Source organism: Dipodomys merriami, unplaced genomic scaffold (genome assembly GCF_024711535.1).
Source record: "Dipodomys merriami isolate MVZ:Mamm:240054 unplaced genomic scaffold, mDipMer1.0.p SCAF_4, whole genome shotgun sequence".
NCBI classification, from domain to species: Eukaryota; Metazoa; Chordata; class Mammalia; order Rodentia; family Heteromyidae; genus Dipodomys; species Dipodomys merriami.
Window position 1 is genome coordinate 45,678,528 of NW_027205603.1, and position 27,970 is coordinate 45,706,497.

At 37.6% G+C, this 27,970-nt stretch overlaps 1 protein-coding gene across 1 annotated transcript in view; it reads left to right on the top strand.

Annotated features, from left to right (window-relative positions):
- The first annotated feature begins 751 nt into the window (after positions 1-751).
- Positions 752-27,970, top strand: part of Crispld1 (cysteine rich secretory protein LCCL domain containing 1) — a 41,759-nt gene continuing 14,540 nt past the window's right edge. The window contains exons 1-10 of the mRNA XM_069991797.1: positions 752-877; positions 2,086-2,405; positions 21,034-21,152; positions 21,482-21,614; positions 23,048-23,163; positions 24,192-24,292; positions 25,973-26,113; positions 26,285-26,345; positions 26,449-26,515; positions 26,716-26,846. Coding sequence (XP_069847898.1) covers positions 2,148-2,405; positions 21,034-21,152; positions 21,482-21,614; positions 23,048-23,163; positions 24,192-24,292; positions 25,973-26,113; positions 26,285-26,345; positions 26,449-26,515; positions 26,716-26,846 — 1,127 coding nt within the window. The 5' untranslated portion in view covers positions 752-877; positions 2,086-2,147. The remainder of the gene's footprint in view (positions 878-2,085; positions 2,406-21,033; positions 21,153-21,481; positions 21,615-23,047; positions 23,164-24,191; positions 24,293-25,972; positions 26,114-26,284; positions 26,346-26,448; positions 26,516-26,715; positions 26,847-27,970) is intronic.

The window sequence follows — 27,970 nt, forward strand, 5'->3', positions numbered from 1 at the left end:
GAAAATAAAAAGAAAGGTCTTTCTTCATCCAGGCCAGAGTCGCCTTTTGTCTTTCCAAGACTGGGGATGAGGTGGTGCGCACCCCCACTCCCCCATTCCTCACCCCGAGCTCCCTGGCCCGCTCCTTTTCTGCAATAGTTTAACCCATTTAGCCCCATCCAATGGGGCTAGAAGGAACTTTGAAAACTCGAGGCCGAACGGGGAGAGAGGAGTTTGAGGGAACTCCCTCCGCACACCTCTCCCAGGTCTGCGAAGCTCCAAAGCCCGCCCACAAAGCCCAGCGCCCAGCCTAGGAGAAGCGGGGAAGCGGGGAAGCGGAGAAGCGGGGCGGGCTGCTCCAGGACTCGGGCTGGCTTGGGGCCAGTACTGGGTGGAGGTGGAGGTGGGGTGGGCGAGGAGGGGCGCTCGGGTCACGTGCGCCCAGGGACCGCAATAAATGGCAGCGCGCGCCGGGGAGCCGGGGAGGAAGCGCCCGGCGCCTGGCTCTGCGCGCGGAGACGGTACCCAGCAGGAGCGCGAGGTCGCCGCCGAGCCCAGCACGCGTCCCCGCCCCTCGCTCCAGCTCGTTCGGCTTGGAGACGTCCCGGCGCCCACCCCGGCAAACTAGCGAGGCAGGCCCCCTTTCCGCGCCTCCTCCACGATCGAAGTTGCCTGCCACTTCTGGCCGGTTTGAAAGGAGCCGAGGAGGCAGAGGATCGCCATCCTCTGCGATCTGCGTCCTCCTAGCTCAGGGACCACCGCGTGCCGAAAGCCTTCCGGATCCCGGCTGTGTGCGAGGGGTGTGTGTGTGTGTGTGTGTGGAGGCTGCGGGAGGCTGCAGGGGAGGCCGGCGGTCCCGCTGCGCAGCGCTCTCCGGGCGGAGCCCACGCTGGAGGAGGTAAGAGCATGCCTGGAACGCAGCGCCCGGTCAGGCTGCCACCCTCCCACGAGCTGGCTCACTGCTTTTTACAATTCTACGTAAAGGGGAAGGGGGGGGGGGATGCCGAGAATGGCTGGGATCTGGAGAGTGGGTGGGCTCCTAAAAGCTGCAGCCAGAGTTCCTGGCTTTGGTCTCCGCCCTAGGGCGCGAGCTCCCTCTCGTTTGGGGTAACTTGAAGGCGGTGCGCTGGCGGCGTCTGCGCGCTGGCAGGATGGGGAGGGGGGGCGAGAGGGGGTCCTCTGCTGTGACCTGGGGTTGCCTGGGGGGTGTAGCGGGGGAGTTGCGGGGGAGGAGAACTACTGGCCTTCTCGCGTGCTGGCCACAGGTTAGACACAAACTCACAGAAAAACGTTAGTTTTTGACCCAGACCTGGGCAAGAGGCGCTTCTCCTAGGGATCGAAAGGTTGACCTTTGCAGGATGCCTGGGCCCTCTTCCCGGTCCCCTGTGTGAAGAGAGTTTTGTACTTGGCAACATTCAACGCTCCCCATTCCCCCTCCCAACCACACACACACACACACACACACACACACACACACACACACACACACACACACACACACTTTCAGAATGCTGTGGACATTTTGAGCGTCTGTGAACCAGAAGTGAGACTCACACACACACACACACACACACACACACACACACACACACACACACACACACACACACACACACTCTTTCAGAATGCTGTGGACATTTTGAGCGTCTGTGAACCAGAAGTGAGACTCAAGGAAGAAATAAATGCTAGCAACAACAATACTTTTCAAACATTGTAGAGAACCACGGACCCCTGGATGGAAACAAAATATCAGAGGGGGACGAGATCCCTGGAGCAAACTGTAATTTATGGGTAGCCATTTATAATTTTTGTAATTCGACAGTTCACCTCTCTGGCTACTTTCGCCATTTATTTTTGACCTCAGGAGTATCTTGGAAAGTAGAGTTGTCTGTTTTGTGGGAAATACATTATGAATCCTCTGAAATTATTCTTATTTTTTAAAGTTCATGGGTTAGGGATCAGTTACTTGGAAACGTGGATTTTCATTTATTGGCGTTATGGGGAGTAATGCGGGCAAGCTTCTTTTGTAGCTCCCGTTTTGCTTCTGTTATTAGAGAATTCTGTCTGCTAATAGTTTCATCCTAATCACGTGACATGTCGTTGTAGCCAAAAAGAGTGGAAGAGCCTGTACTGGAGATTGTCCCAGGGAAATCCTGAGGTCATTCATTATGAAGTGTACCGCGCGGGAGTGGCTCAGAGTAACCACAGTGCTATTCATGGCTCGAGCAATTCCAGCCATGGTGCTTCCTAATGCCACTTTGTTGGAGCAACTTTTGGAAAAATACATGAATGAGGATGGTGAGTGGTGGACGGCCAAGCAAAGAGGGAAAAGGGCCATCACAGACAATGACATGCAGAGCATCTTGGATCTTCATAATAAATTACGGAGTCAGGTGTATCCAACAGCTTCTAATATGGAGTATATGGTAAGGATGGTTATCGAGTGGTATATACAAAAACAATTGTGTATGCTTTCAGCCGCCGTAATTACATTTCTGCATGCTGTTCTTTAATCCTTTACCATTTATCCTGTATGAAATTTAAAACAAAACGAAGATTTTCTTCCAGGGTATCTTTCTCCACACCTTCTTTTGTGTTCCTTTTGTTTCTAAGAGCTCTTGTTCCTCGAAAGTATTCTACACCCTGTCTTTATTGGCCTGGGTATATACTTCTGATTAGCTAGAGTGTTGGTTTTATTCTAAAAAAAATTACTTAGAACACTTATGTCCTAATACTTAAGTGACAAATGGTGGCTCTGGAAAATTCAGTGAATAGGAGTTTGGAGAAGCTTTTTGGATTTCTCTACTGAGCCTTTCTTACGAAGACATAAATGACATTGTGAAACATATGTTTCTGTGGTTGCTTTATATTATGTCTTGACAATGGATCCCTTTCACCCGTATTTATTACTTGTGAGTTTTAAAGTATAATGCTGGTCCTGGGGAAAAGATTGTATTTACAAAGCATTTGATTTATTCTTATTAATCTTCCATTTACTCAGCATGAATTAGTAAGTCTGAGAAACCGTATTACTTCCACTAATTAGGATTGTACTAGCTGACCCTGATAATAAATAGTAGCTGATGAAAGCAAAGCTTTTTTAATGAACATCACAAATGATATTTCTCCTCTGGATATGTTGCCAGGTACAATTTCTTTTAATGCATTTCACTTTTTTTTCCTTTCTGGCATTTACATTTATAAATATATTTCTATTTGTAAATGCAAAAATGTAATCATGCATTTAAGTAACTTTCAAGGAACATGGGATCATTCTAATTTTCTGTCGCTATTATAAAATACTTCATTTTATGAATTTTACCTCTAAGAAGACAGTAGCCAAGCGAACTCTTCAGAGAAATGGGGCCCCAGATTGTCTGGATTCAGATCTAGCACTTATTGGTCTATCTGTGTGAGGCTGGGCACTGATCTATTTCTATGTATTTCACATCCTTGCTTCCAGAGAGTTGTGAGGGTTAGATGAAGATGAAATAATCTGTATGAAGTTTAGCTTCTCAGCAGACAAATTCCAAGCCTCAATAAATGATAGCAAGATATATATATATATATATATATACATATGGCTATATGTATATATATATATAACATAACGATTTTGTCTCTTCATACTGTTTAATATTTAAAGAAATCACTAATTCTTTTCAAAATCCTATGCACATATCATATATTTCTCCTTATGTATCTTAAATGTTTGTCTAAAGTAAAAAAAATCAATAACTTCTTCATTTATGAATACACAGAGCTATTTTTGTCGATTTTACAAGCTAGTCTCATCCTAAGCTTAATCCATGTGGATAAGGTATTCAGTTGCTTTTTATTTAAAATAGGAAGAGCTTGAGAGGTCAAATCCATGAAAGGAAATCTGAGGATAGTTGTGTGTGAGTTAAGTAACATGTGATCTCTTTGCACATTTGACTTCAAAAAAATGAAATAAAATAATAACTGCCTATTGTATGATGTCTGGCCCAGGATGTTTATATGGGTTTCTTTTTAGTTTTATTGGCTTCTTTCTCTCCTTGAAATGTAGATTCAGAAACTAGCCAGAGTTTGTGTTGTGTTGCCTTTAGATACTATTAGCACTGGAACTTGGTCTTGGCTCCTAACAAGGCTTCAGATCAGCTTAGTAGCTCACTGTAATATTGGAAGTTTCTTTTAATGTTATTGTGTTTTATTGTGAGGGTGATGTACAGAGGGGTTACAGTTATATAAGTAAGGTAATGAGTACATTTCTTGTTGAACATTGTCACCCTCTTCTCATTTTCTCCCAGTTTCCCTCCCTTCCATTCCCCTCCCCTTCCCCAAGTTGTAAAGTTCATTCCAACATAGTGTCTTGTGAGTATCACTGTTACATTGGTTCACTTTTTGTCCTTTGTCTCACCATTCGTTATTCCACTGTTACATTGGTTCACTTTTTGTCCTTTGTCTCACCATTCGTTATTCCCTTTCCCCAAGATATGCAAGATATGTTTTTTTTTTTCCTTTGGTTTATCCCCTGTTGTCACTGTTTTTGATTTTGGTACTCTGTGTCTTGTATATATGTTTATCTAATTTGGGGAAGAGAAGTTTCTTTTTTAATGCTATCTATTGGAAATACTGTTGAGCTGTGTAGTTTACAGCAATGTAGGTACAGACAATCTACATGTTTTAAAATACAATTGAATTGGGGCTGGGAAGGTGGCTCAGTGGTAGAGTGCTTGCCTTGCATGCATGAGGCCCTGGGTTCAATTCCTCAGCACCACATAAGCAGAAAAGGCTAGAAGTAGTGCTGTGGCTCAAGTGGTAGAGCACTTGCCTTGAGCTGAAGAGCTGAGGGACAGCGCCTAGACACAGAGTTCAGACCCCACAACTAAAAAAAACAAAACAAAGCAAAACAAAAAACAACAATTGAATGAAAATTATTTAACCTATATATATTCTGAGAAAATAGAATTAAAAATGGGCTCGAGCTGATTTTTGTTTTTGTTTTTGTTTTTTTTGGTCTGGTCGTGGGGCCTGAACAGGGCCTGGGCCCTGTCCTTCAGCTCTTCAGCTCAAGCTCTACTACTTGAGCCACAGTGTCACTTCTGGCTTTTTTTGTTCTGCTTATGTGGTGCTAAGGAATTGAACTCAGGGCCTCATGCATGCTAGGCAAGCGCACTACCACTGAGCCACCTTCCCAGCCCGTTTTGTTGTTGTTGTTGTTGTTGCTCTTGATATATATTTTTTATTGTAAGGATACTGTACAGATGGGTTACAGTTACATGAACAAAGTAATAAGTCCATTTCCTATCGAGAATTGTTACCCCATCCTTTATTTTTTCCCTACCATCCCTTTCCTCCCTACTTCCCCAAATCTTCTCTGCCCCCCCAAAAAAGTTGTAAAGTTCATTTTCAACATAGTGTCTTGTACATCTCATTGTTACAATGGGTCATCCTGTATCCTTATTTCAGCATTTTATTATTTCCCTTCCCCTCCCCAAATTAGAAAAATGTATATGCAAGATACAGGACACCAGAATGACAACAAGGGTTGTATAAGCACATTAAAAAGAACAGCAACAAAGATAAAACCTCTTGTGTCCCTATCTTTAGGTTCATTTCTATATTTTTAAATTTGCAAGGTTCCTTGAAAAATGTCACCACTTGTGGCCACATATAGCTTATATGTCATTCCACATGATACATTTCAATAACTAATTACCTTATTTGCAATTGGTGCTCATTCCAGTTCAAAGACAGCCACATTACATTCACATTTATTCTTGCTACATCTCCATTCCTGCTTATTTGTAACTTGCAGGGTTAAAATTTGACTCTAGGTAGTTGTGTGTTTTCTTGAAGAGCTATGTCTATTCTTACTGAGAAGAATAGATATCCTTGAAGATTTTCTAGTAAGCAAGGACACTTTTTTTTTTTTTTTTTGAGTATGTCTCTGCCTAATGCCAAGGGAGTGGAGCCTAGTGGAGTTTTCCTGATTGTGAGAGTTCATCACTGAGGACAATGAGGTGTGTGCTGCTTTTCCAAGGTGCTCAGGGCCATGCACCGCAGGAAGGAGGAGGGCACACATCAGTTGGAGCAAGAGGAGCAGATGTGTGTGGTAGACATGACAAGAATCATTACAGAGAACTAAAGATATAGCAGGGTAATGAAAACATACAATTGTGGCAGAATCAGAAAAGAAAAAAGTGAGTTGTTGATGAGAGGACCCAGTCATCTTAAGAAGACATACTGCCTCCTTTTAACTTGAGGTAAATTGAAACACTAGAACCTTTGGGCCATGCAGGAAGCTGTTGCTGAAAGAGGTGGTGGCATTTAGAGGAAAACACAGACTTTACATCTAGGTAGCAGCAACTTCCTATCTTATCTCTACTGCTTACTGGAATGTGAACTCTTTATATTGTGCAGGTATTGGGAATTGAACTCAGGTCCTCACACTTTTGCTTAGGTTTTTCTCCCTAGGCCTGCACATGACCACTTGAGTCCCATCTCTACTTCCCATGTTTTTGCTAGTTAGTTGGAGATAAGTTTCTTGGATTTGTCTGCCCAGACTGCTTCAAACAGTGATTCTCAGATCTGATCCTCCTGAGTAGCTAGGATTATAGGCAACCCTGTTGGGAGTGTGAACTCTTGACAGTTTGCTGTTATTCTGAATATTGTTTCTTTCATTGGTAAAATTGGTGGAAAAAATATAAACCCAGAAGTTAAGATGAGATAAGTCATTAAATATTGTTGAATAAGTCTGCTTTCTTTGAGACCCATTGTTGGTTTTTTTCCCATCCGTATGTTTTTGTTTCTAGAACACTTCTTGTAAGATTTTTCCCTTTTGCTTTTGGCTTTCTTCCTCCCTCCAGGGCTTTATCACTCTGACTTGTATGTCCATTGAGCAACTCTTTCTCTTATTCTTTCTCTGATTTCCTCCTGTCTGTGGGATCATCTCCATGTGTTTTCATTGGACAATAACATCAAGCAGAAGATGTCTATAAAGAAAACTATAACTTTATTCTTTTTCTCCTTCCTCACCTGCCTGCCTACCTGCTTTACTTCCTGGATTTTTTTTTTTTATCAGCAACTCTCATTGACATCTAATCAGTTCTCTCCAAGAAAAAAACTAGTAGGTGGGTACATCCTCAGGTACTGCCACAGTTTTCTTTTTTTGGGGGGGGTCCGGTCCTGGTGCCTGAACTCTGGACTTGGGCGCTGTCCCTCAGCTCTTCAGCTCAAGGCTAGCGCTCTACCACTTGAGCCACAGTGCCACTTCCGGCTTTTTTCTTTTTGCTTATGTGGTGCTGAGGAATCGAACCCAGGGCCTCATGCATGCAAGGCAAGCGCTCTACCACTGAGCCACCTTTCCAGCCTCCTGCCACAGATTTCTACACTCACAAACATAAATGTTACCACTTGATCAATTCTGTAGAGTTTGTCTCAGGAAAGGCTTCAGAATTGATCTCTATTTCAACCTCATCTTTGCTTTTTGTCTCACATATGTAATTACTGCTATCACTTCCCACTGAGCAGACTGTAATAATGAAAGAAAGAGAAATTGAAATAAAAACTTGAGTATAGGATATCATCAAAACCAGAGATATTGCTGTGGGAATTGAAAATGCTTGAGAAACAGGCATAAATGCATCAAATAATTACAAAGTTTTTTTCTGTTTATGTAAAATATTCATAGAATGCTAAAATATGTCCTATATGAAACATGTGAATGTACATTCATATGTTCTGAAATTTAAATAATGAACTAAATTAATGGGTATTTACTTCTTGTTATAACTATTTTTGGGGTATGGTGTTTGAACTCAAGACTTGTGCTTGCTATACAGGTGTTGTACTACTAAATCATGCCTCCCATTTTGTACACTGGTTATTTTATTCCTTTTTGCCTGGGCTCTAAGTGAACTGCGTGCTAATTCTCAATCCGCATATGAGAGATGCTATAGGAAAGTATTGGCACAACACGTTTCTAGATGTAAAACAAAACACATTTGAATACCAGGGGTGATGTACCAGCCAAAGACTCAGAGAGACTGGTGGTGGTACTACCAGTTTGTGGTATATGTTGAGGCGAATGATGGCTTGGCTCCAGTGTGTCACCTCTTTCTGTGAAATTGGAAAAGGGGTGTTTTAGGTTTATTTCCTCTGTTTCAGTATTACACATCATTCCAGAAACTGGACTGAGAAGCTTAGATTCTTCAACAGAGTGATGCCAGTTCAGATTTGCAAGAAGTGATCTTTAGCTTGTGAGTTGTTCCATTTCCTAGCTGGAGTCTATAAGTATCCATCATTTTTCCCGCATTTGTCTTCAACAGCATATATCCAAATTGCAGATGAGAGATCTTGGCTCCATCGTGTTTGCACATACCTTAGTGTTTACACATTATTGAATCAAAATGGCCCAGAAATTTATCGCAATTAAGGTTTTATTATAGCTCTTGAGTAGCAGTAGTTTTCTCTGTATATTGGTACTTGTCTAGTAGTTTTCAAAAATCACATATTTTAGCTTGTAAGTACAGTATTTATATGCACTTAAAGATATATGACATTTCTCTATTTATGAAATACCATCATCTAAACTTGTTACAATTTTTTAATTCTAAAGTTAAATGGCTTATTTAATATTCTTTTTATTGGTAGTATTTTTATTGGTAATCTATTTAATCTTCATGAGTTTTGTTTATTACTTAGATTTTTTCAGTTTCTTACAGTGTTATTTTACTTTAATAATGTTTAGACATAATGAATTTACAAATTGTTATATATAAATATCTTTATCTACAAAACATTTAAGATTATCAAAACTTGTTTTTTTTTTGTTTTTTGTTTTGCCAGTCCTGGGCTTGAACACTGATCCTGGGTGCTATGCCTTAGATCCTTTTGCTCAAGGCTAGTGCTGTACCATTTGAACCATAGCTCTACTTCAGGCTTTTTCTGTGATTAGTTAGAGGTAAGAGTCTCATGAACTTTCCTGCCCAGCCTGGCTTTGAACAGTGATCCTCAGATCATAGTAGCTAGGGTCCTGAGTAGCTAGGATTACTGGTGTGAGCCAATGGCTCTTGGCTGAATTTTTTAATAGTAAAGACATTGTTGACACTTTCCTGCATTTTCCCTTTTGGAAATTCCATTGTGAATGGTAGTGTGGTAGGAAGAAAATGACACTGCAGTCCAGTTCTGTTGAATTTAGTAATTACCCTGGAATAACTACCTGGAATTCTGAGAGATTAAGAATCCCTCCTTAAATGTAGGCAATTTATCTAGGACTTTACAGAGTCCTAGAAAGAGATGTCAACACAGCTGTCATTCACTCTATCATTAAGACATACCTTGGGAGGTTATATGCCAGGCATTGTCTGGGGCTCATCAGAGACCATTACACACATTCTTTGTTGCACTGAAAATATGAAGACTAGAAATGCAAATCAGCAAATTAACCCAGATGGGTGAATGAGAATGTGCCAAGAAGTGTAGAAATTGAGGTCACAGATTTAATTAGGAAGAGGAGATATAAGTAATTGTAAGACTTTCATTTTTACTTAGTGATAAAAAATTTACTTGAGAAGTTGAACAGAGGAGATGAGGTTCTGCTAGCTCAGGATTATTGTTACTTTGTTGAAATGGACTTTGGCTGGTGAAAATCAAGGCATGTATGTGGGAAGAGAGACCAAAATTGCAAGTATCCAATCAGTGGTGGATAGTCTAGCAGCAGTCGTGAAGGTGAGGAGAAGTGGCAAGAGTTTTGAATGACCTATTTATAATCATGAAATTAACTTGAAAATTTCAAGGACGTTTTGTGGCAAGACTATAACATTGACTTGACTGGCCAGTCCACTTGTAGACTTGGATTTCCTGAAGCTGCTGCAAGATCTAAATCTAGCAAGCCTTAGCGGCAAGGTGACAGTTTCATTCTAGTTAAAGTATCAGTGGAGAAGATTCTAACTCTTTTTTTACCTCCAGAATGGTTGCAGAGATGCCAGAATTGACCAGTTATTTAATATTTAGTGAAATCCCAGGAGATTAAAGTTCAAACCCACACCTTGCATATCAGGGTGGAAATACCTAGTTTGTCCCCTGGATCTGTCCTTTGCTCTCCAAACCTATGTCATTCTCTTCTTCAATAGAAGCTGAGAGAGAACTTTAACATAAGCTATAGAGCACAACATCTAGTTTTTGTCAAGATGATTATTGTATTATCATGTAATGTATTATTTATTTTATTTTGAGGTAGTACAGATTTTGGATGCAAGATATGTCTGCATAATTTTTTTACACTGAGGAACCCATTTTTTTAGGATAGCAAAGGATACAAACAGACAAGTTTTTGATAGGGAAAGATAGAGCTCAATTTGGGCATATTAAACTTTCATACATATCCAAGTGATTTTTCAGGTATGTATGTGGCAATTAGATTTCTGTTGTTAGCTGGGAATATAAATTTAGGATTCATCTAAATTTAAATGGTGAAATCTTGAGGAGATATGAGATCTTCACAGGAATGAGTATAAATAGAGATGGTTAAGGAGTATGCCCTAGGCTTTTTTTTTTTTGTCGGTCATGGGGCTTGAACTCTGGGCCTGGGCGCTGTCCCTCAGCTCTTCAGCTCAAGACAAGCACTCTACCACTTGAGCTACAGCACCACTTCTGGTTTTCTAGTGGTTTATTGGCGATAGGAGTCTCACGGTCTTTCCTGCCCGGGCTGGCTTTGAACTGCGATCCTCAGATCTCAGCCTTCTGAGTAGCTAGGATTACAGGCGTGAGCCACTGGTGCTGGGCTAGGTATTTTTTTTTTTTTTAATGAGAAATGGGATGGAGAATTAGGAAGAAATTCAGGAGAGAATGGAATTCAAAAGAAGGAAAAATAATTAACTCCATTTATAAAACTGTGTATAAAACTTGAGTGAAATAAGACTGTGACAGTTAAATTACATATTTAAAAATAATGAAGTTTGTGGAGATTTGACAAAAAAACTTTGGACATAATTAAAGTAGTCTAAAACAGATTAAAGGAAGGAAAAGATTGGAGATCTTCACTGATTTATTCATTAAACATGCAACATCTTCTTGGGTGGGGCGGGTAGTATTCATGTTAAAAAGTTAGAAGCTAGCTTTTAAAGTTAGCTTTAAATGAGGGAGGAGATAACAATGATGGACGAGAAATGTTCTCATTAGGGCTGGGAAGGTGGCTCAGTGGTAGAGTGCTTGCCTTGCATGCATGAGGCCCTGGGTTTGATTCCTCAGCACCACATAAACAGAAAAAAAAAAAGAAAAGAAATGTTCTCATTACTTTACGTATGTAACTATAACCCCTCTGACAATGAAATTAAAATTTAAAAAGTTTAAGGAGTTTCATGGAGGCCAGGATGACTAAGTGTCCTTCAATGGTAAAAGAAGTAAAAATATAACCGACAAATAAGCACAAGCTAGAACCTTACAGTGAAAAGAAATTTGGATTCTTTTGAGTGAAATAAAAAGCCACTGGACAACTTTTGTATGCACTGATATGCCCTTGTTTGTGGTGCCTTTGAATTAGTTTGAGGGCTGTGGCTGACAGCAGGTTGCCGAGTTAGAAAGCTGTCACAATATTTTTTTTGAGAAATAATGTGAGAGATAATGGTAGCTTGGGACTAAGGGACTGGTAAAAATGAAGAGGTATGGGTAGTTTGGGTGACTTCTTTGATAATATTGCTGAATCCTTTTGTTGACAACGCTAAAGAATATGGTGAAGACTTAGGAAGAATCTAGAATGTCCTTGGGTGTTTATAATCCTCTTAGCAGAGAACCATATGCTAAGTCAGGAAGAGGAGCAGGAGAAAGAAAGGATGAAATCAGTGCTGTCTTTTGAGGCAGTCTTAGTTTGAAGTGGCTTCCAATCCTCAGTTGCATTTACTGGCCATTGAAGAGGTTGGACTTCAAATAAAAGTGTAGAAACCATATAGCTATTAATAGGAGCTCTGCTAAATAATCAGATGAACATCATTCAAGGAGAAGATTTTTATGGACAGAGGTTAAATATCTTAGATTGAGTGCAGCTCTGTGTAGAGAGGCTGGGCAGAAAGGAGTAGCCAGAGCAAGAGGTATTTGAGGTTGGAAGAGAAGATAGAAGTCTTGTGTCCCAAAGCAGGGAGAAGAAAGATCAACAAAGAACTCTTACTTTTATAGTATTGCTAAACAGCTGAGATGAGGAAGAAAAGTCAACAATGGTAACCCTCATAAGAGAAATAGCAGTAGTGAGGTATGCCAGGAGGGGATGAACAAATGGAGAAGCAACCTTAATCCTTTACAGTGTTTCTGTGAAGAGATCAAGAAATGAGAGTCTAGTTAGAGGGGAGTATGGACACTTTTTTTATTTTTAGATATATTTATATGTTAATGGGAATCAATTGGTTGAGAAAGCACTTGGATATAGGAGGGAGAAAGTCAGCTCATTTATCTTAGCAGGAAATCTCAGGCTATTGGTATGGAAGAGCAGTATATTTGATAAAGAAAAAAAACCTTTTATGTGAATGTTTCTACATTTTTGAGTGAGCTATGATGAAAAAGCATCAGCTGAGACTGGATGAGCAAGAAGGAAGAGGGTATGAGGATAAGACATTATGAAGATGATTTTGGTGATTATGTAAGGCTTTTTGCACTGAGATGTATGGGATTTTTAGGGTACTTCAGATTTATTTGCTCTAAGTTTAGATATGTAACATATGGGAAATCTTTAGTATATATTTTATACTATGTCAAATAATTGCCAGAGCCTCTGATTAAAAGAAATGATTCCTCCTTTAATTGGCCATTGATTGGTCTGACCACTCTATCCAACCATTTCATAAGGTATGAGTTATTTGATAATTAGAGACTTTGAACTAGGCAACTTCTGGAGGTAAGAGTGAGGCTCAGCTTTTAAAGTATTGAGATAATAGCTAACAGAGATCAGGCAGCAAACAAAATACAATATTTAAGGTTTACACTGTAAACTGAATGCTACATATATGTTGTATAGGAATACTACATATGATTTCATAGGAGCACTAAAAATTAAATTATGGAAGTATTGATCCCAATATGTAACTTGGAACAGTGCACTTCTGAACTGGCCAAAGAACCTAAATGTCTTATTTCAACTAGTTAACAAAATTAATAAAGTGCAATTAAGTGAATTACTTACAGATGTCTTATTGAGGGGATGAGAATAGAATCACCTAATTGTTTCAAATTGCATGTAAGTCATGAAGAATTTCTGAACAAAGTGCGTAAACATACTAAAATGCATTTGAATATTACTTATATACATCTTTGGTTTAAGGAAAAGGTCTGATGTTAAATTGTAGGTGGTAGTTTCTCCATGTTGGATAAACTTTCTCTTTTACTAATTTGTTTGAGAGGTATTTTTAAAAATTTGTTAATCCATCTTTTTAGTTGCAAGACTAGAAATAACCAAAATGAGTATATTTTGGTGATTTGTTCTAAGGAGAAGCTAAATTGTGTATCTCTTATGAATACAATGGGACCAGAGATATGAATAGACAGTGTTAGAACTTGCTAATGGAAATGTGGTCAATTAGGGAAGACACTCCTACCTGGGTTAGTCATGTCATTAAGGTGTATTTCTCTCCTGAACAACTGAATAAAAATCTAAAACTTAACAGGATTCGCTATTAGAAGACTAACAAAGTTTGCTAGTGGACCATGTTGAAAGGTAGGATATAAATGCCTTAAGGTGAGAATGTAATATTAATTAGAAATCTTGTAGAAAAAGTGGTTATGTCAAAAACGAACTTTACAACTTTCGTGCGGGGGCGGGGAGGATTGGGTGGGGAGGGGGAGGATGGGAAGGGGAAACAAAGGAGGAGGCTACAATGCTTGATAAGAAATGTACTCAACTACAATGCTTGATAAGAAATTATCTTGCCCATGTAATTGTAACCCCTCTGTACAGTATTTTCACAAGAAAAAAAGAAAAAAAAGAAATCTTGTAGAAAATGTAAAGGTTGTGCCATTAATGATTACTACCTTAAAATGACAATCTCCATAGATCATGCTTCAGTTATCATTTTGCATAATACTACTTATGTAATATTGAAACAATGAGTTTAGTTGAAATCATCTTATGAGTGCATTTGCATATTAAATTTCCATTTCAGAAATTAATTTAGGATACTGCCAGATTGTACAGCTCAGTTTGAAAGTAGATGTTAAGTGAAGCTTGCCTTGCAGGCTTCACTTCTATGATTTCCAGAAGACCTTAATATGTGCATTGCCTTGAGGTACTGCTGCTTTCTTAGAAGTTGCCAGGGCCTGTGTGTCTGGTAACATAAAGTATTTCCTTTGAAATTTGAGCCTTATGCCTTTTCCCTCTAACTAAAAAGTCTTTGTTAGCATAGGTGAAGCACAGTGGTTAAATACCCCCAAAGTAATCCCCAGGCCTTCAGGAATGCTTTACAAGTCTTTTCCACAGTGCCTTTTCATACCTGGAGACTTAGTCACCAGAACAGTAGACACCTTTTACAATTTGCTTATTTAGTTCATTGGTGTATGTTTGGGTGACAAGAAAGTGGCTTAAATGATTGGAAAATGAGGAATTATATTTGGAATCGAGATTGGATATCTTCTAAACTGTCCAAGAGTGTTACTTACAGAGATTAATAAATTATTGGGATATTTTAGGGAGAAAAATCACTTGAATGACTCACTTCATCAGATTTATGATTACAGTTTTTTATTTAAATGGGAGACCACAAGTGATTGGGAGGGATTTAAACTTGAAATAAGATGCACAATTAATAAACCTGTCTTTTCTAAAGTTGTAGCCTACCAAGAATAAATTTATAAAGAAATTTCTCAAGAAAAAGGTAACTGCAAGGATTTGGCTTCTATAACCCCTGCTGTGTTCATGAGCTAGCTGAAAGATGCTGGTGTTTCTGTTATCTGTTCAGAGGAGTTACATGTAGAAATCTCTGCCTTCATGTTTCCATGACTAATCTGAACCTGGTTTGATTTAATGTTTTTAAGCTCTTCTTCCTTTTAATCAAACTGGGAAGTTTTAGTGCTTTATGTTGTATTTATTAATGTTGTAGAACATTAAAACTAATGATTAATCTTTAATCTAATAATTAGACTTAAAACCAGAACAAATGTACTTGAATATGTGATCTTGTACATCACAAAATAGCTTTTGTTTCCTAGTTAACTCGTGAGTGTGTGTGTGTGTGTGTGTGTGTGTTTGTGTGTGTGTGGTGTGTGCTTGTGCATGTGTTCATTTGGTGGTACTGGAACTTGAAGTCAGAGCCTGTCTCTGTCCCTTAGCTTTTGTGCTCAAAGCTGATGTGCTGCCATTTGAGTCACAGCTCCACCTCCAGCTTTCTGTTTGGTAAATGGATATAAGAGTCTCTGAGATTTTCCTGCCTGGCTCTGAACCATGGTCCTCAGATCTCAGCCTCCTGAATACTTAGGAAATGCTTATTTCCATATTCTTTGTGACTAACACTGGACTTTATTCTTGTTTAATATATTATAGTAATGATCTTGAATACATAAAGAGTAACAATATGAATTTGGGAATCATGAAAAATATAGAAAGGGTATAAATTTAGTAAAGTGAAAAAGACAGGCCTGAAAATATTTAATCCTCTTCAAGATACAAAATGATTTTTAGCATCCAAATATAGACAAAATGATATTACTAAAAACTACTCCTTTTCCTGACAAATAGAAGTTACTGATAGAAGTTACTGATGATCTAGCATTATTAACTCTCCTAAAAACTACATTTTTGGAATGACTTCCAACTGTTTATTTTACTTAACTAGGACAACAGATATTCTGATAGGATAGAAATTATATATTAATGAATTCACATTTCATAGCCAGTTACATTTTCATGGATGTTTTGAACTCTAGAAATACAGTGTTTTAGTACTGGAAACCTCATGGGTTTCAAGCCTGTTTTTGCCCTTTGTCAACATTTAAATACATACATGCATACACCCACATACAGGAAATGAGAAAGGCTTTATGTTGGATGGCTTAAGATAAGATAATCTTTGGAAACAAAGACTGTTGATAGTTTTTCCAGTGTTTGTTTTAGTCATCTAACTTTGCTGAGGACAGTACTGTGTTCTAAGGAAAACCAACTTACAGATTTAGTTGAAAGTAGAGATGCTTTCATTTCTGTATACTCCAACTATTCATTTTTATGAAGAAATGGTAATTTTACTGTAGGTTGTCTTTAAATTAGCGCTGGCTGAATAGTTCAGAGTGGAGGAGGAAAGCCTCTGAGACCATCTTGATTTAATTTACAAACCTGAATTTAAGAAGAAATGTATAGAAACCAACCAGCATTTAAATAGGTAGTGTTTGAATTCTTGATGGTCCCAAAATATCATGGTTTAGAATAAAAATATACCCAGGCTATGCTGTTTTCAGATTTTAATAGTATTTCTTACAGGACAGTTATACTTTTACTACTTTTTATTTTATTGTGTATGTGATGTGTGTGTGTGTGTGTGTGTGTGTGTGTGTGTGTGAGAGAGAGAGAGAGAGAGAGAGAGAGAGAGAGAGAGAGAGAGAAAGAGAGAGAGAGAGAAAGACACACACACACACACACACACACAGAGTGAGTGTGAGTTGGAACCATGATTTGAACGTAAGCCCTTTAATTCTTGGCTTGCTTTCTTCCTCACTATTTGAGTCATGCCTCTGACCCTGCTTTCTTTTTATTATTTGGTGTTTGCATAAGAGCATGAATTCAGGGCTGGGTGCTGTTTCTAAGCTTTCTTGCTCAAGGCTGGCATTCTACCACTTGAGCCACATTTCTACTTGTGGTGTTTTGCTGATTAATTCGAGATGAGAGACTCATGGACTTTCTTGCCTGTGCTGACTTTGAACTGAGATCTTCAGATTTAGCCTCTTAAGTCACTAGGAGTACAGGCATGAACCACCGGTGCTCTGCTTTCCAGCATGCTTTTTACTGATTGATTGGAGATGCAGTCTCACTGACTTCTCTGCCCTGACTGGTTTTTAACCATGATCATCCACGTCTTAGCCTCCTGAGAAGCTAGGATTCTAAATTATTATACCACTGCCTGGCTGTATGTTTTAAACAATCTTTTTAATCTACGTTATTGATCAACTTAAACACTGATGCTTGATTGGATTCCTTAAATTATTATTTTAAATTGTCACAGATTAATATTAGATATTGATAGAGATTTGGATTTAGTTTCATAATACTCCATTACCTCAGTTCTTATATTAAAATAATATATGCTCTTAGACTATCATTTAGTTTAGACTATCATATAGTTTAACCATGCTTTCTTTTCTGCTTAAAATAGCATACACAAAAATATTTGTCATATCTTAAGAGCAGTTTACCTATAGTATGTACTAAATAAAGTCTAGTTCTCAAAGTGATCTTTCTGAGTTACCTTGTATCCAAATCACAAATGCTAAGTCATTTGAATATATTTTATGTTTTATTTCAATTTCTGTATGGCAAAAACATGCATATTTGTGAGTTTGGAGCTAGTTACATATCCTCTTTTCTAAAAAGGCCCAGCTTCAATTTGTATGGAAAACTGACATCTAAAACTAAAGACTTATATGAAAACAAGAATGAGTTGACCTTCAGCAGGGTCTTCAGGACTTCTCTCTGGGTTCCTCTGGGTAGTCTTAACTCAAGATACCTTACATGTTTTGGGACCTGAACTGTGGCTACTTGGGGGTTTATCCATAAACAGGTCTTCTCCTTGACTTGGAGATTCTCACACATCTGGAGCAGTTCCTGATCATCTGTGTGGTCTCTCTGCATAGTCTGTCCCTCCATCTCTGTGATTGGACAGTTGGTTCAGGTTAGTCAAGATGTGTCTTTAGGAGAACCAAAGAGCCTAACCTAGCCTGAGGAGTCTGCCTCCTGTTTATTAGAGCTGAGAAGCTATCTGCTTCAGAGTGAAAGGCGAATTCACCTACCCCTTGTGTAGGAAATGTATTTGAAAGCAAATATAATGTTTGCAAGCCATTCTTTTTTCTGCCATCTAGGATCAGTATGTAATTTTCCTCCATGTTGTGGCTTCCCTTTGAACCTGAGCTTATAGATTGGAAGCCTGTGGATAAGGATAGTTTTGCTGTATGACTTAAAACACCACACACACACACACACACACACACACACACACACACACACACACACACACACACACACACACACACACACACACACACACACACACACACACACACACACACACACACACACACACACACACACACACACACACACACACACACACACACACACACACACCCCCACCTAACTTCCAAGAATGAAGACAGAATTTTGTCTTTTAAGAACACCTACTTTCCAGGCAACCTGCCTGAAAACTTGTTTACTTTGGAGGAATGATTATTTCTTTAGCTTCCTGGAAACAAAAGAAAAATCAGCCCTTTGCCTATTTTCTGGGACAAGAGCCAACTCATTATTACCTAACTAAATTTGTTGGAAAAATGACAACAACTTAAAGTATACATCTGTATAATAAGTATATATCTGTATAATAAGTAAAATGCATAATTATAAAATAGCATGAAAACAGTAAAATTAATTAATGGAAGGCTCATGTTGATGAATGGAGTGCTTGCCTGGTGATTATTTGTTTATGTTAATGGTATGCGTGTCATGAAAAAACTGGTCTGAACACTGGACATGACTGCAAAATAAAAATAAAACTAAAAGATGAGTTTTTGCTAGATAATAGATCCATTATCATTAAGAGTATGCTTTACATTTTGGCATAAATTTTACTCTGTAACTTTGAAAACCTTTTGCACCCTGCAAGGGAGAGAAGTGTTCATTTATGAATAATTGTGTAGGTAAAGAAACTTCTTCACCCATGTTCATGTAGATGCATGCATGCTTCTCTATTCATTTCTTCCTGGTATTTTTCCTTCCAGTCTATGATCATGATTAAGTTCTTCTAAGATCCAAAATCAAAGCAAGCAAACAAGTTTTCTATAAACTCTGACTCAACCTTTCTTAACTTCTGTCCCATCTCTTTTCTCTAAAACAATGAAAAAGTGGCCCATACTGTGTTCTCTGATTTTCTAGCTCTGTGTTCAGATTTGCCTCTCTATTGTTGATCTGAATTTACATGTAATAATAAATCATTACTTAACAAGCCTTCTATATTTTGACTGTTCAGCTGCAAAATTTGACCTTACTGCCTATTTCTATTCCTGAATCTCTAGTCTCATCATTTCTATATAATTAAATATCTTTTCTTTAAAATTTTTAATCTTTCTGCTCTCATTCTTTGGTCATTTTTCATTTTTTCCCACTCACAGTTGATAATTTTAGAACTCTTTCCCCCATTACTCTTCTTATTCTCTATTACTTTCTGTAACAATTAATCTCGGAGCAAATAATTGTAGAATTAACAATTTCAGAGTACATATTTTTTCTTCTAAATTGTATATTCTCACTCATTTGCATGTCTATCAGTTATATATCCTCCCTGAAATTCTGCCAGAGAAACACACAGATACACTTCCATTATAAGTCTCTTCCCTATGTTCTTTCACTCCATTTGATCAACAAAGCAGTCTTCACCTTTCTTTTCCCCTCATCATTTGCCTTCAGTCATTCATCAACCTAGAGGAAGTGTATAAATATCATTTATCTGCTGTCTCATAACTTTATTTGCTAACTCTTGTCTTCAAACTGTTTCTTATTGTCTTAACATGCCCAGAGTTCTGTAACAGATGTTCCAAGACTGAGCCTAGTTCTACCTGAATCTGTGATTTCATTACCATACTTAGTATACTGATTGTTTCAAATTAATAAGAACTACTAGACATAGGACTTATGAATAACCGTTAACCATTTTGTATATTTTTTCCTTTAAACCCCTGCTTTCATTGTATTTGATGTTGGTATAATTTTTGTAGGGGAAGGGCAAAAACAAACTGTTTAAATAGGGATACAGGTGGACCCATTGCAACAATGAGATGTACAAGTCGTTATGTCAAAATACGAACTTTACAACTTTGGCGGGGGTGGGGGTGTGGGGGTGTGGGGAGGGGAGAAGATCGGAAAGGATGGGAAGGGAAAACAAAGAGGAGGCAATGCTTGATAAGAAATGTACTCATTACTTTGCCCATGTAATTGTAACCCCTCTGTACGGTATTTTCATTAATCTCCTTATTTATATGATGAACACAGAACATTAGTCAAAGATACTAGCATGAGTTACATGACTACCACAGTCTAGTCAGAGTAGACATGCGAATAAATCTTGACCCATCTGTGAGACTGGCGGGTGTTAAGAGTATAACAAACTTTTGAGAGGATGTAAAGAGATTGGACTATGTAAAAGTGGATTTTGAAGAAAGAGTTGGAGTCTGCATGATAATTAGCTGGGCAGGGATGTTCATGCAGAGGAAATAATCTCAGCAAGGAATAGCATGTTTAATAATAAGCAACTGACACTTTGTGTATAGGGATTTACTGGATTCCTTAGAGGAACAACAAAAATATATTAGTGATAATTCTGGTAATTTTTTGTTTGTTTTTACTTCTTTCTTTCTTTTCTTTTTTCTTCTTATTTTTTCTTCGTGCTGGTCCTGGGGCTTGAACTCAGGGTTTGGGTTCTGTCCTTGAGCTTTTTTTGCTCAGGGCTTGTGTTTTATCACTTCAGCCATAACTCTACTTCCAATTCTTTTGGTGATTTATTGCAGACAAGTGTCTCAAGTCTTTTCTGCCCTGGCTTGTTTCAAACCACGACCCTCAGATCTCAACTTCCTGAGTGGCTAGGATTATAGGCATGAGCCACCAGCTCCCAGATCACTTTGGTAATTCTAAACACCTGTATGCATACAGTTGGGAAAAAGATGTAAAGGAGGTAAATCAGGAGGATTAAAATTTAAAAGTTGAGATAATAGTTAATAAGAACCCAGATCATCTTGTTGACTATGCAAAGAAGAGAGAAACTCCAGTAATCATATTCTGAAGACATGTCCAGATTCTTCATTTGCACATAAAATGTTTATACTTTGCTTCGTTTTGCCCTGTAGACATGGGATGTTGAGCTGGAAAGATCTGCAGAATCCTGGGCAGAGACTTGTTTGTGGGAGCATGGACCCTCAAGCCTGCTGCCATCCATTGGACAGAATTTAGGGGCACACTGGGGAAGGTAGCTAAAAATATATCTTTTTCTTCCTGCTGAAAATAAAGTTTGCAACTAAGCGTTTATCAGTTCATTGTTGCAAGTATTTGATGACTTGGTTTATACATGAAAAACAACTAATCACAAAACAAACAACACAATCTCAAATATTGATTAGAATAAAATAATCACTTATTTGACTTATTTTTAAGTCAGTGAGATATTAACAATAGTAATATAGTGTACCTAGATATTCAAAATTTGTCAATATCTTTCTCTCAAATTTCTTCATTTTGGGGGGGTTTGGTTTTAGATTTTTCTCCAATTTTTTTTCTGTGTTTATCTTCCTCTTATAGATATAGGCCCCCAACATTTCACGTGCAAGCATGGTATGATGAAGTGAGAGACTTTAGCTACCCCTATGAACATGAATGCAACCCATACTGTCCATTCAGATGCTCTGGTCCTGTATGTACTCACTATACACAGGTATGTGTTGTGCAGATTTCATTTCATTTCTTTGTCCTGTATAGTGTAATTACAGAATAATGTAGTTCCTGAATGTAGGTCATTCTTATGTGTTATTTAATATGCTTATTAGAAGGAACTGTAAAAGTATTGATCACTTGTAATAGGTTTGTCCATTTTTATAAATAATGTAAGCAGTTAACACAAATGTATGTGAAAAGATAATATTGGAATAATTTTATGAAAAATGTTTTAATATGACCCTGTACATGAATTTGAAAGAGTTCATCTTCAAAATTTCATTTTAATATTATAAGTATGTCCTGATTTTCCAATTACTGAATATTTACATGTTTTTTATGTTTAGTATTCACATTTGTATGCATTAGATATGTTCTGAACTTCCAAGCAAACAATGGAAGGAGGATTTAATTTAATTTAAGCTCATCAGTGATGAGTTTTTGGAGCTTTTATGGCTATTATTAGTGAGTTTGTGGAAGATGATGATTCTGTACACCTTTACCTGTGACAAGATTAAAGTTAGCTTCAAATGACAATGTGAAAAAAATTCACAAACTTAAAAAAATGTTCCAGTGTCTTCTTTTTTTTTTTTTTTTTTTTTTGTCGGCCGTGGGGCTTGAACTCTGGGCCTGGGCGCTGTCCCTCAGCTCTTCAGCTCAAGGCGAGCGCTCTACCACTTGAGCTACAGCGCCACTTCCGGTTTTCTGGTGGTTTATTGGAGATAGGAGTCTCACGGTCTCTCCTGCCCGGGCTGGCTTTGAACCGTGATCCTCAGAGTAGCTAGGATTACAGGCGTGAGCCACCAGCGCCCGGCTTCCAGTGTCTTCTTTTAAGATGCAAAATTATTCTTTGTTAGTTTATTCTTCATAGAAATAAGACATAGAACTTTGAATTTTTTTAGTAAGTTTGTAATTTGAAATTTTCAATTGTGTGTGTGTGTGTGTGTGTGTGCTTGTGTGTGTGCTGGTCCTGAGGCTTGAACTTGGGGCCTGTTCACTGTCCTTGACTTTTTTTGCTCAAGCCTAGTTCTTAGCTACTTGAGCTACAGCTCCACTTCCAGCTTTTTGGTGGTTTATTAGGGATAGGAGTCTCAAGAACTTTACTGCTTCGGCTGGCTTTGAAACATGATCCTCAGATCTCAACCTTCTGAGTAGTTAGGATTACACATGTGAGCCACTAGCACCCAGCTGAAAATGTTGATATTTTTATTTCAGATTAAGCTATTTGCCTGCAGATTTTTTAGAAAAAAATTGAATTAAGTACAATTCAAAATCTCAGAAAAAAGTGCCCCCTTTAAATATTGCCTTTTTTCATTTTGAATGGTAAGTATTGGTCTCTCAGTTTTGGTATTTTATTCATTTTCTTCCCAGATATGTTGTTCTCTTATTTCATCTCAGCCTGTTTTCTCTGATTCTTTCTTTTCTGTAATGTAGGTGGTATGGGCAACAAGTAGCAGAATAGGATGTGCCATTAATTTGTGCCACAACATGAATATCTGGGGACAGATATGGCCCAAAGCTGTCTACCTGGTGTGCAATTATTCCCCAAAGTGAGTAGACCATGAGATGTAAATTTACCCTCACAACATGTACTTACATCATTTTCAGTGTATGTTGAATAATACTTTTACTTAATATATCTAATATAGCAGTGCCTAATTGCATAGAGCATAAAATCAGTGAGTACTTAGAAGAAATATAAAAACTGGCACAATCTTTGTGAAGAATCTGTTTTCAGTTTAACTCATTGAGATATTCTATCCTATAAATAGTAATTTTGATGAGAGATGACCCAGTATAAATTAATTGAGAAATGTACTTTCATCTGTGCAAAGCCTATTAGAGTAAAATATTCTATATTCATCTGGGTTTTAGTGGCTCATACTTTCAATCCTTGCTACTCAGGAGAATGAGATCTGGAGGATCCCAGTTCAAAGCCAGCCTGAGCAGGAAAGTCCACCAAAATAACTATCAAAAAGCAGAACTGGGAAGGTGGCTCAGTGATAGAGCACTGCTTTGCATGCCTGAGGCCCTGGGTTCGATTCCTCAGCACCACATAAGCAAAAAGAAAAAAACCGGAAGCGGTGCTGTGGCTCAGGTGGTAGAGCGCTAGCTTTGAACTAAAGAGCTGAGGGACAGCGCCCAGGCCCAGAGTTCAGGCCCCATGACCGGACCCCAAAAAAAAGCAAGGCTGGAGATATGGTTCATATAGTAGAGCTCCAGCTGAGTAAGCAAGCTAAGGAAACAGTAGGCCCTGAGTTCAAACACTGATACATCTAAAATTTTTTAGGTTCAAATTTAAATTTATGGTCTATTTTTAATAAATTATGGAATATAAGTAAATATCCCATTATAGAATTTAATTTTCTAGGAAAGTTTGATTTAAAATTTTTCAGCTGTATATATAGCAAATTTCTGGAATATTTTCAAAAGCATAACAATCTGTTATAGTGCAAAATTCTCTGTATTACCCAACATAGTAATACACAAAGATCTGATTGAGAAGAATCTCTTATGGTGATGCTTTTTAACATCTGATAATTCGTGCACTTTATAATAGAGCATACCATCTTTTTAGGGGAAACTGGTGGGGTCATGCCCCTTATAAACATGGAAGACCCTGTTCTGCTTGTCCACCTAGTTTTGGAGGAGGCTGTAGAGAAAACCTGTGCTACAAAGGTGAGTATTGTTCTGTTAGAATATTCACTTTGCTCTGTGTTTTTAATGTAGCTGTGTACTAATTTTTCTTGGAAAAAAAAGTAAAAGCAGGCTTCGGGGACACAGCTCAGATATAGACTGCTAATCCTGCTTGAAGCCCTCATTCTATCCACTTGGCACTACAAAAGAGATGAACAGGTGAAAAAACCAAAGCATATTTGATTATTGAATGGTTCCTAAAACTGTATTTCACATCTTTTGAAGCTGTCATGTGAAAACATATATTATTTTAAAGTTTAAATGATAATGAGTATAATAGCATTTATTATACTAACGTATAAGAAGGAATGTTTCATGATTATTTCAGATAACCATTTTTATCCATTTTCTTCTTTCAATTTCCTCCAAAAATGACAACATATTGTCTAAATAACCCTTTGATATATTGTTGAGTAGTTAGTCCCATAACTTGTCAAAAGTTTGTTAGTATGGCAAATTAGCACAAATCATTTTAAAAGTTAAAAAAAACCCAACTTTTTATGTGTCATTCTGTCCTAGGTGTATTGAATTATATACTGAGTCTTAGTTTCTCACTGCAAACTATATAATTTTTCATGCTATCATGTAACAAAAATATATAATGGTATCATTAAGTCATTGAAATTAGTGCTCTCAACTGCTTTACATTTGCAAAAAGCATATAAGAATATCATTTCCCATTATAGTGAATAAAGATAAAATACAAATGACACAGCTTTGGGAGAAGTCACATGTGGTTGTTCAAGTGAGTTCTCTGTTGCTTTGTACTTTCTGCTTAATGATGACTAAATGAGGATTCATGTGGATCATGTTACAAAGTGGTTGAATCTATGGCAGCCTTTTTGCAGTGCTTGTGAAGAGATATTCATTATCTATAAAGAGCAGGCAAGAAGCACTCATTTATGTCAGCCTGGGCTGTATGTCATTTTTCAACTTTTGCAAGTATTCGTTACATCTTTTCAGTGATAGTGCTTTTCTCTCTATGCCTGAACCAGCCACTTTCCAGCCCTTCATCAGTGATCACTATGTCTTACGTTAAGCAGACTTTTCTCTGAATTCACACTTCCTTTTTTCTCTAGGTTTTGAGTTCTTGGACATGAAAATACACCCTCTTCAAGATGTGCCACTGACAAGCCCTTGATATGGGCCAGTCTGGAAAGAACAAATCTCAAGCTTGAAATTATTCTGTATTTCATATTGTACAGAATTGAGAGAGACAGAGAGAGAGGTAGAGAGACACAGAGAGACACACAGAGAAAGAGAAAGTGACAGAGAGAAGAACTTTTTCATGGAAATAGATATAAATATCCAGGGTAGGGCATATCAATCCTTCTTTCAACTACATTTCCATTATGCAGAGTTCTAAATGTGATTTTTTTTCCTGAAGATGCTAGAAATAGAATTCCATTGGAGAAATCAAGTTCAAATTTCCTAGGCTCTGACTTTATTAGATCACAGTGTCAATTTCAGTTGAATATCAGCCAGATATATTTCATTTACCTTAGTGCAGTGCAGATAGATCAGCCAGCACCTGGGCTCTCACTCACTCCAAAAAGTACTGGTTTTCTTGTTTTAAATATTAAACAGATAAAGAAAAATCAATCCACTTTTTAATGCTCAGATAAAATGAAATTCATGTCTTAAATCCTTTCTCTCTAACAGAAGGGTCAGATGGGTATTATCCAGCCAGAGAAGAGGAAACAAATGAAATTGAACGGCAGCAGGCACAAGTACATGACTCCCACGTCCGGACAAGATCAGATGATAGTAACAGGAATGAAGTCATAAGCACCCAGCAAATGTGTAAGACCCCTGCACATTTATATAGAGGACATATCCACCTATATTGTTATTGCATGTTTTTAGAATGGAAAGAAGTATGCCAATATAATGTACATAATAAATCATAGGTGAATTTATGGGAGGTAAGAAGAATTTTACCTTATCAAAATTGTTTTTGTTTTTTCCTGTTAGCCCAAATCGTTTCTTGTGAAGTAAGGCTACGAGACCAGTGCAAAGGGACCACCTGCAACAGGTAATAGCTACTATGATTACTATGGTCAGCTGATGAAATAGAAAACACATTTGAATTAAATCCTGAAGTGGAGCTAAATTTGTTCTCAATTATTTTCACTTAGATATGAATGCCCTGCCGGCTGTTTGGACAGCAAAGCCAAAGTAATTGGCAGTGTACATTATGAAATGGTAAGCAACACAAGTGTAATTATTTGGGAACAGTAACCCCAGATTTTTATTGTGTATTATACAACTTATGCCAAATGCATGTGTGTATATACACATTATTTTTCTCAGAAATATTTATTTAAGTTAAAAGTTATTTAAATAGTTATCTTTTGTAGAACTTTAATATTCTATTATCTTTGTATCTCTTTCCTTTTTTTCAGCAATCCAGCATCTGCAGAGCTGCAATTCACTATGGTATAATAGATAATGAAGGTGGCTGGGTAGATATCACTAGACAAGGAAGGAAACATTATTTCATCAAATCCAATAGAAATGGTGTTCAAACAATTGGGTAAGTGTAAAAATGATCATTTGGGTCAGATGAATTTTAAATGGTAAAAACGAGTAACTTAATTTTAGAACAAAGTCTAGAATAATTTATATATGAAGAACAGAAGTAACTTCATTTTAGCCACATATTTTCTATGGATAAAAAGAAGAGAAAGGATCTAAATTTAAAATCAAATCCCTTTGCTTATAAAATGCATGGCAAAACTTTGAGTTTTCAAATGTGATAAAGAATGTATGAATTTATAGCTAACTCAATGTAAAACAACACATTTTTCGAATATGTTAGAAGATACCCCAGAAAAGATAATTTGCATATTCTCTACCCTGGTTAGGAAAAATGCTTACTTCATGTCACAGCAATTTTGTTAACAGGATAAATTGTGTAAAAGATTATTTTTTGACAGTCTCTAATCTATAGTATTATATGTATGTAGTTTAACATAACATAAAAAAGCATTTACTAATTTTAAAAAATCTTCTCATACAAAGTATATTTTGATTCTAAAACCCCGTGGATTTTTACTTTTAAAAAGCAGAATAATATAGACTTTTGTAATATCTTTGTTTATTGTATTTTTTCTCAAAGTTAGGAATTAAACATATTGAACTCAATACTCCACAATAGGATTAAGTTGGAATTCACAATTAAAAACAAATAATTTTTTAAAGAAATGTACTTATGGCACTGGGAAGGTGGCTCAGTGGTAGAGCTCTTCCCTTGCATGCCTGAGTTCCTGGGTTTGATTCCTCAGCACCACATAAGCAGACAGAAAAAAGCCGGAAGTGGCACTGTGGCTCAAGTGGTAGAGCGCTAGCCTTGAGCTGAAGAGCTGAGGGACAGCGCCCAGGCCCAGAGTTCAGGCCCCGCGACTAGACCTAAAAAAAAAAAAAGAAATGTACTTATTACTTTACTGACTTTACTTTACTTTGACTGTAACTCTGTACGCCACCTGTACAACAAAATAAAATATAAAAATTTATTAAAAACCTCAAATTTTATTTTATTTTATTTTTTAAATTTAATTTTATTATCAAGGTGATATACAGAGAGGTTACAGTTACATGACCTTTTATATATACAATTTTGCTGAAAAGCTTGATGTGTAATTCTACCCATTAGTAATA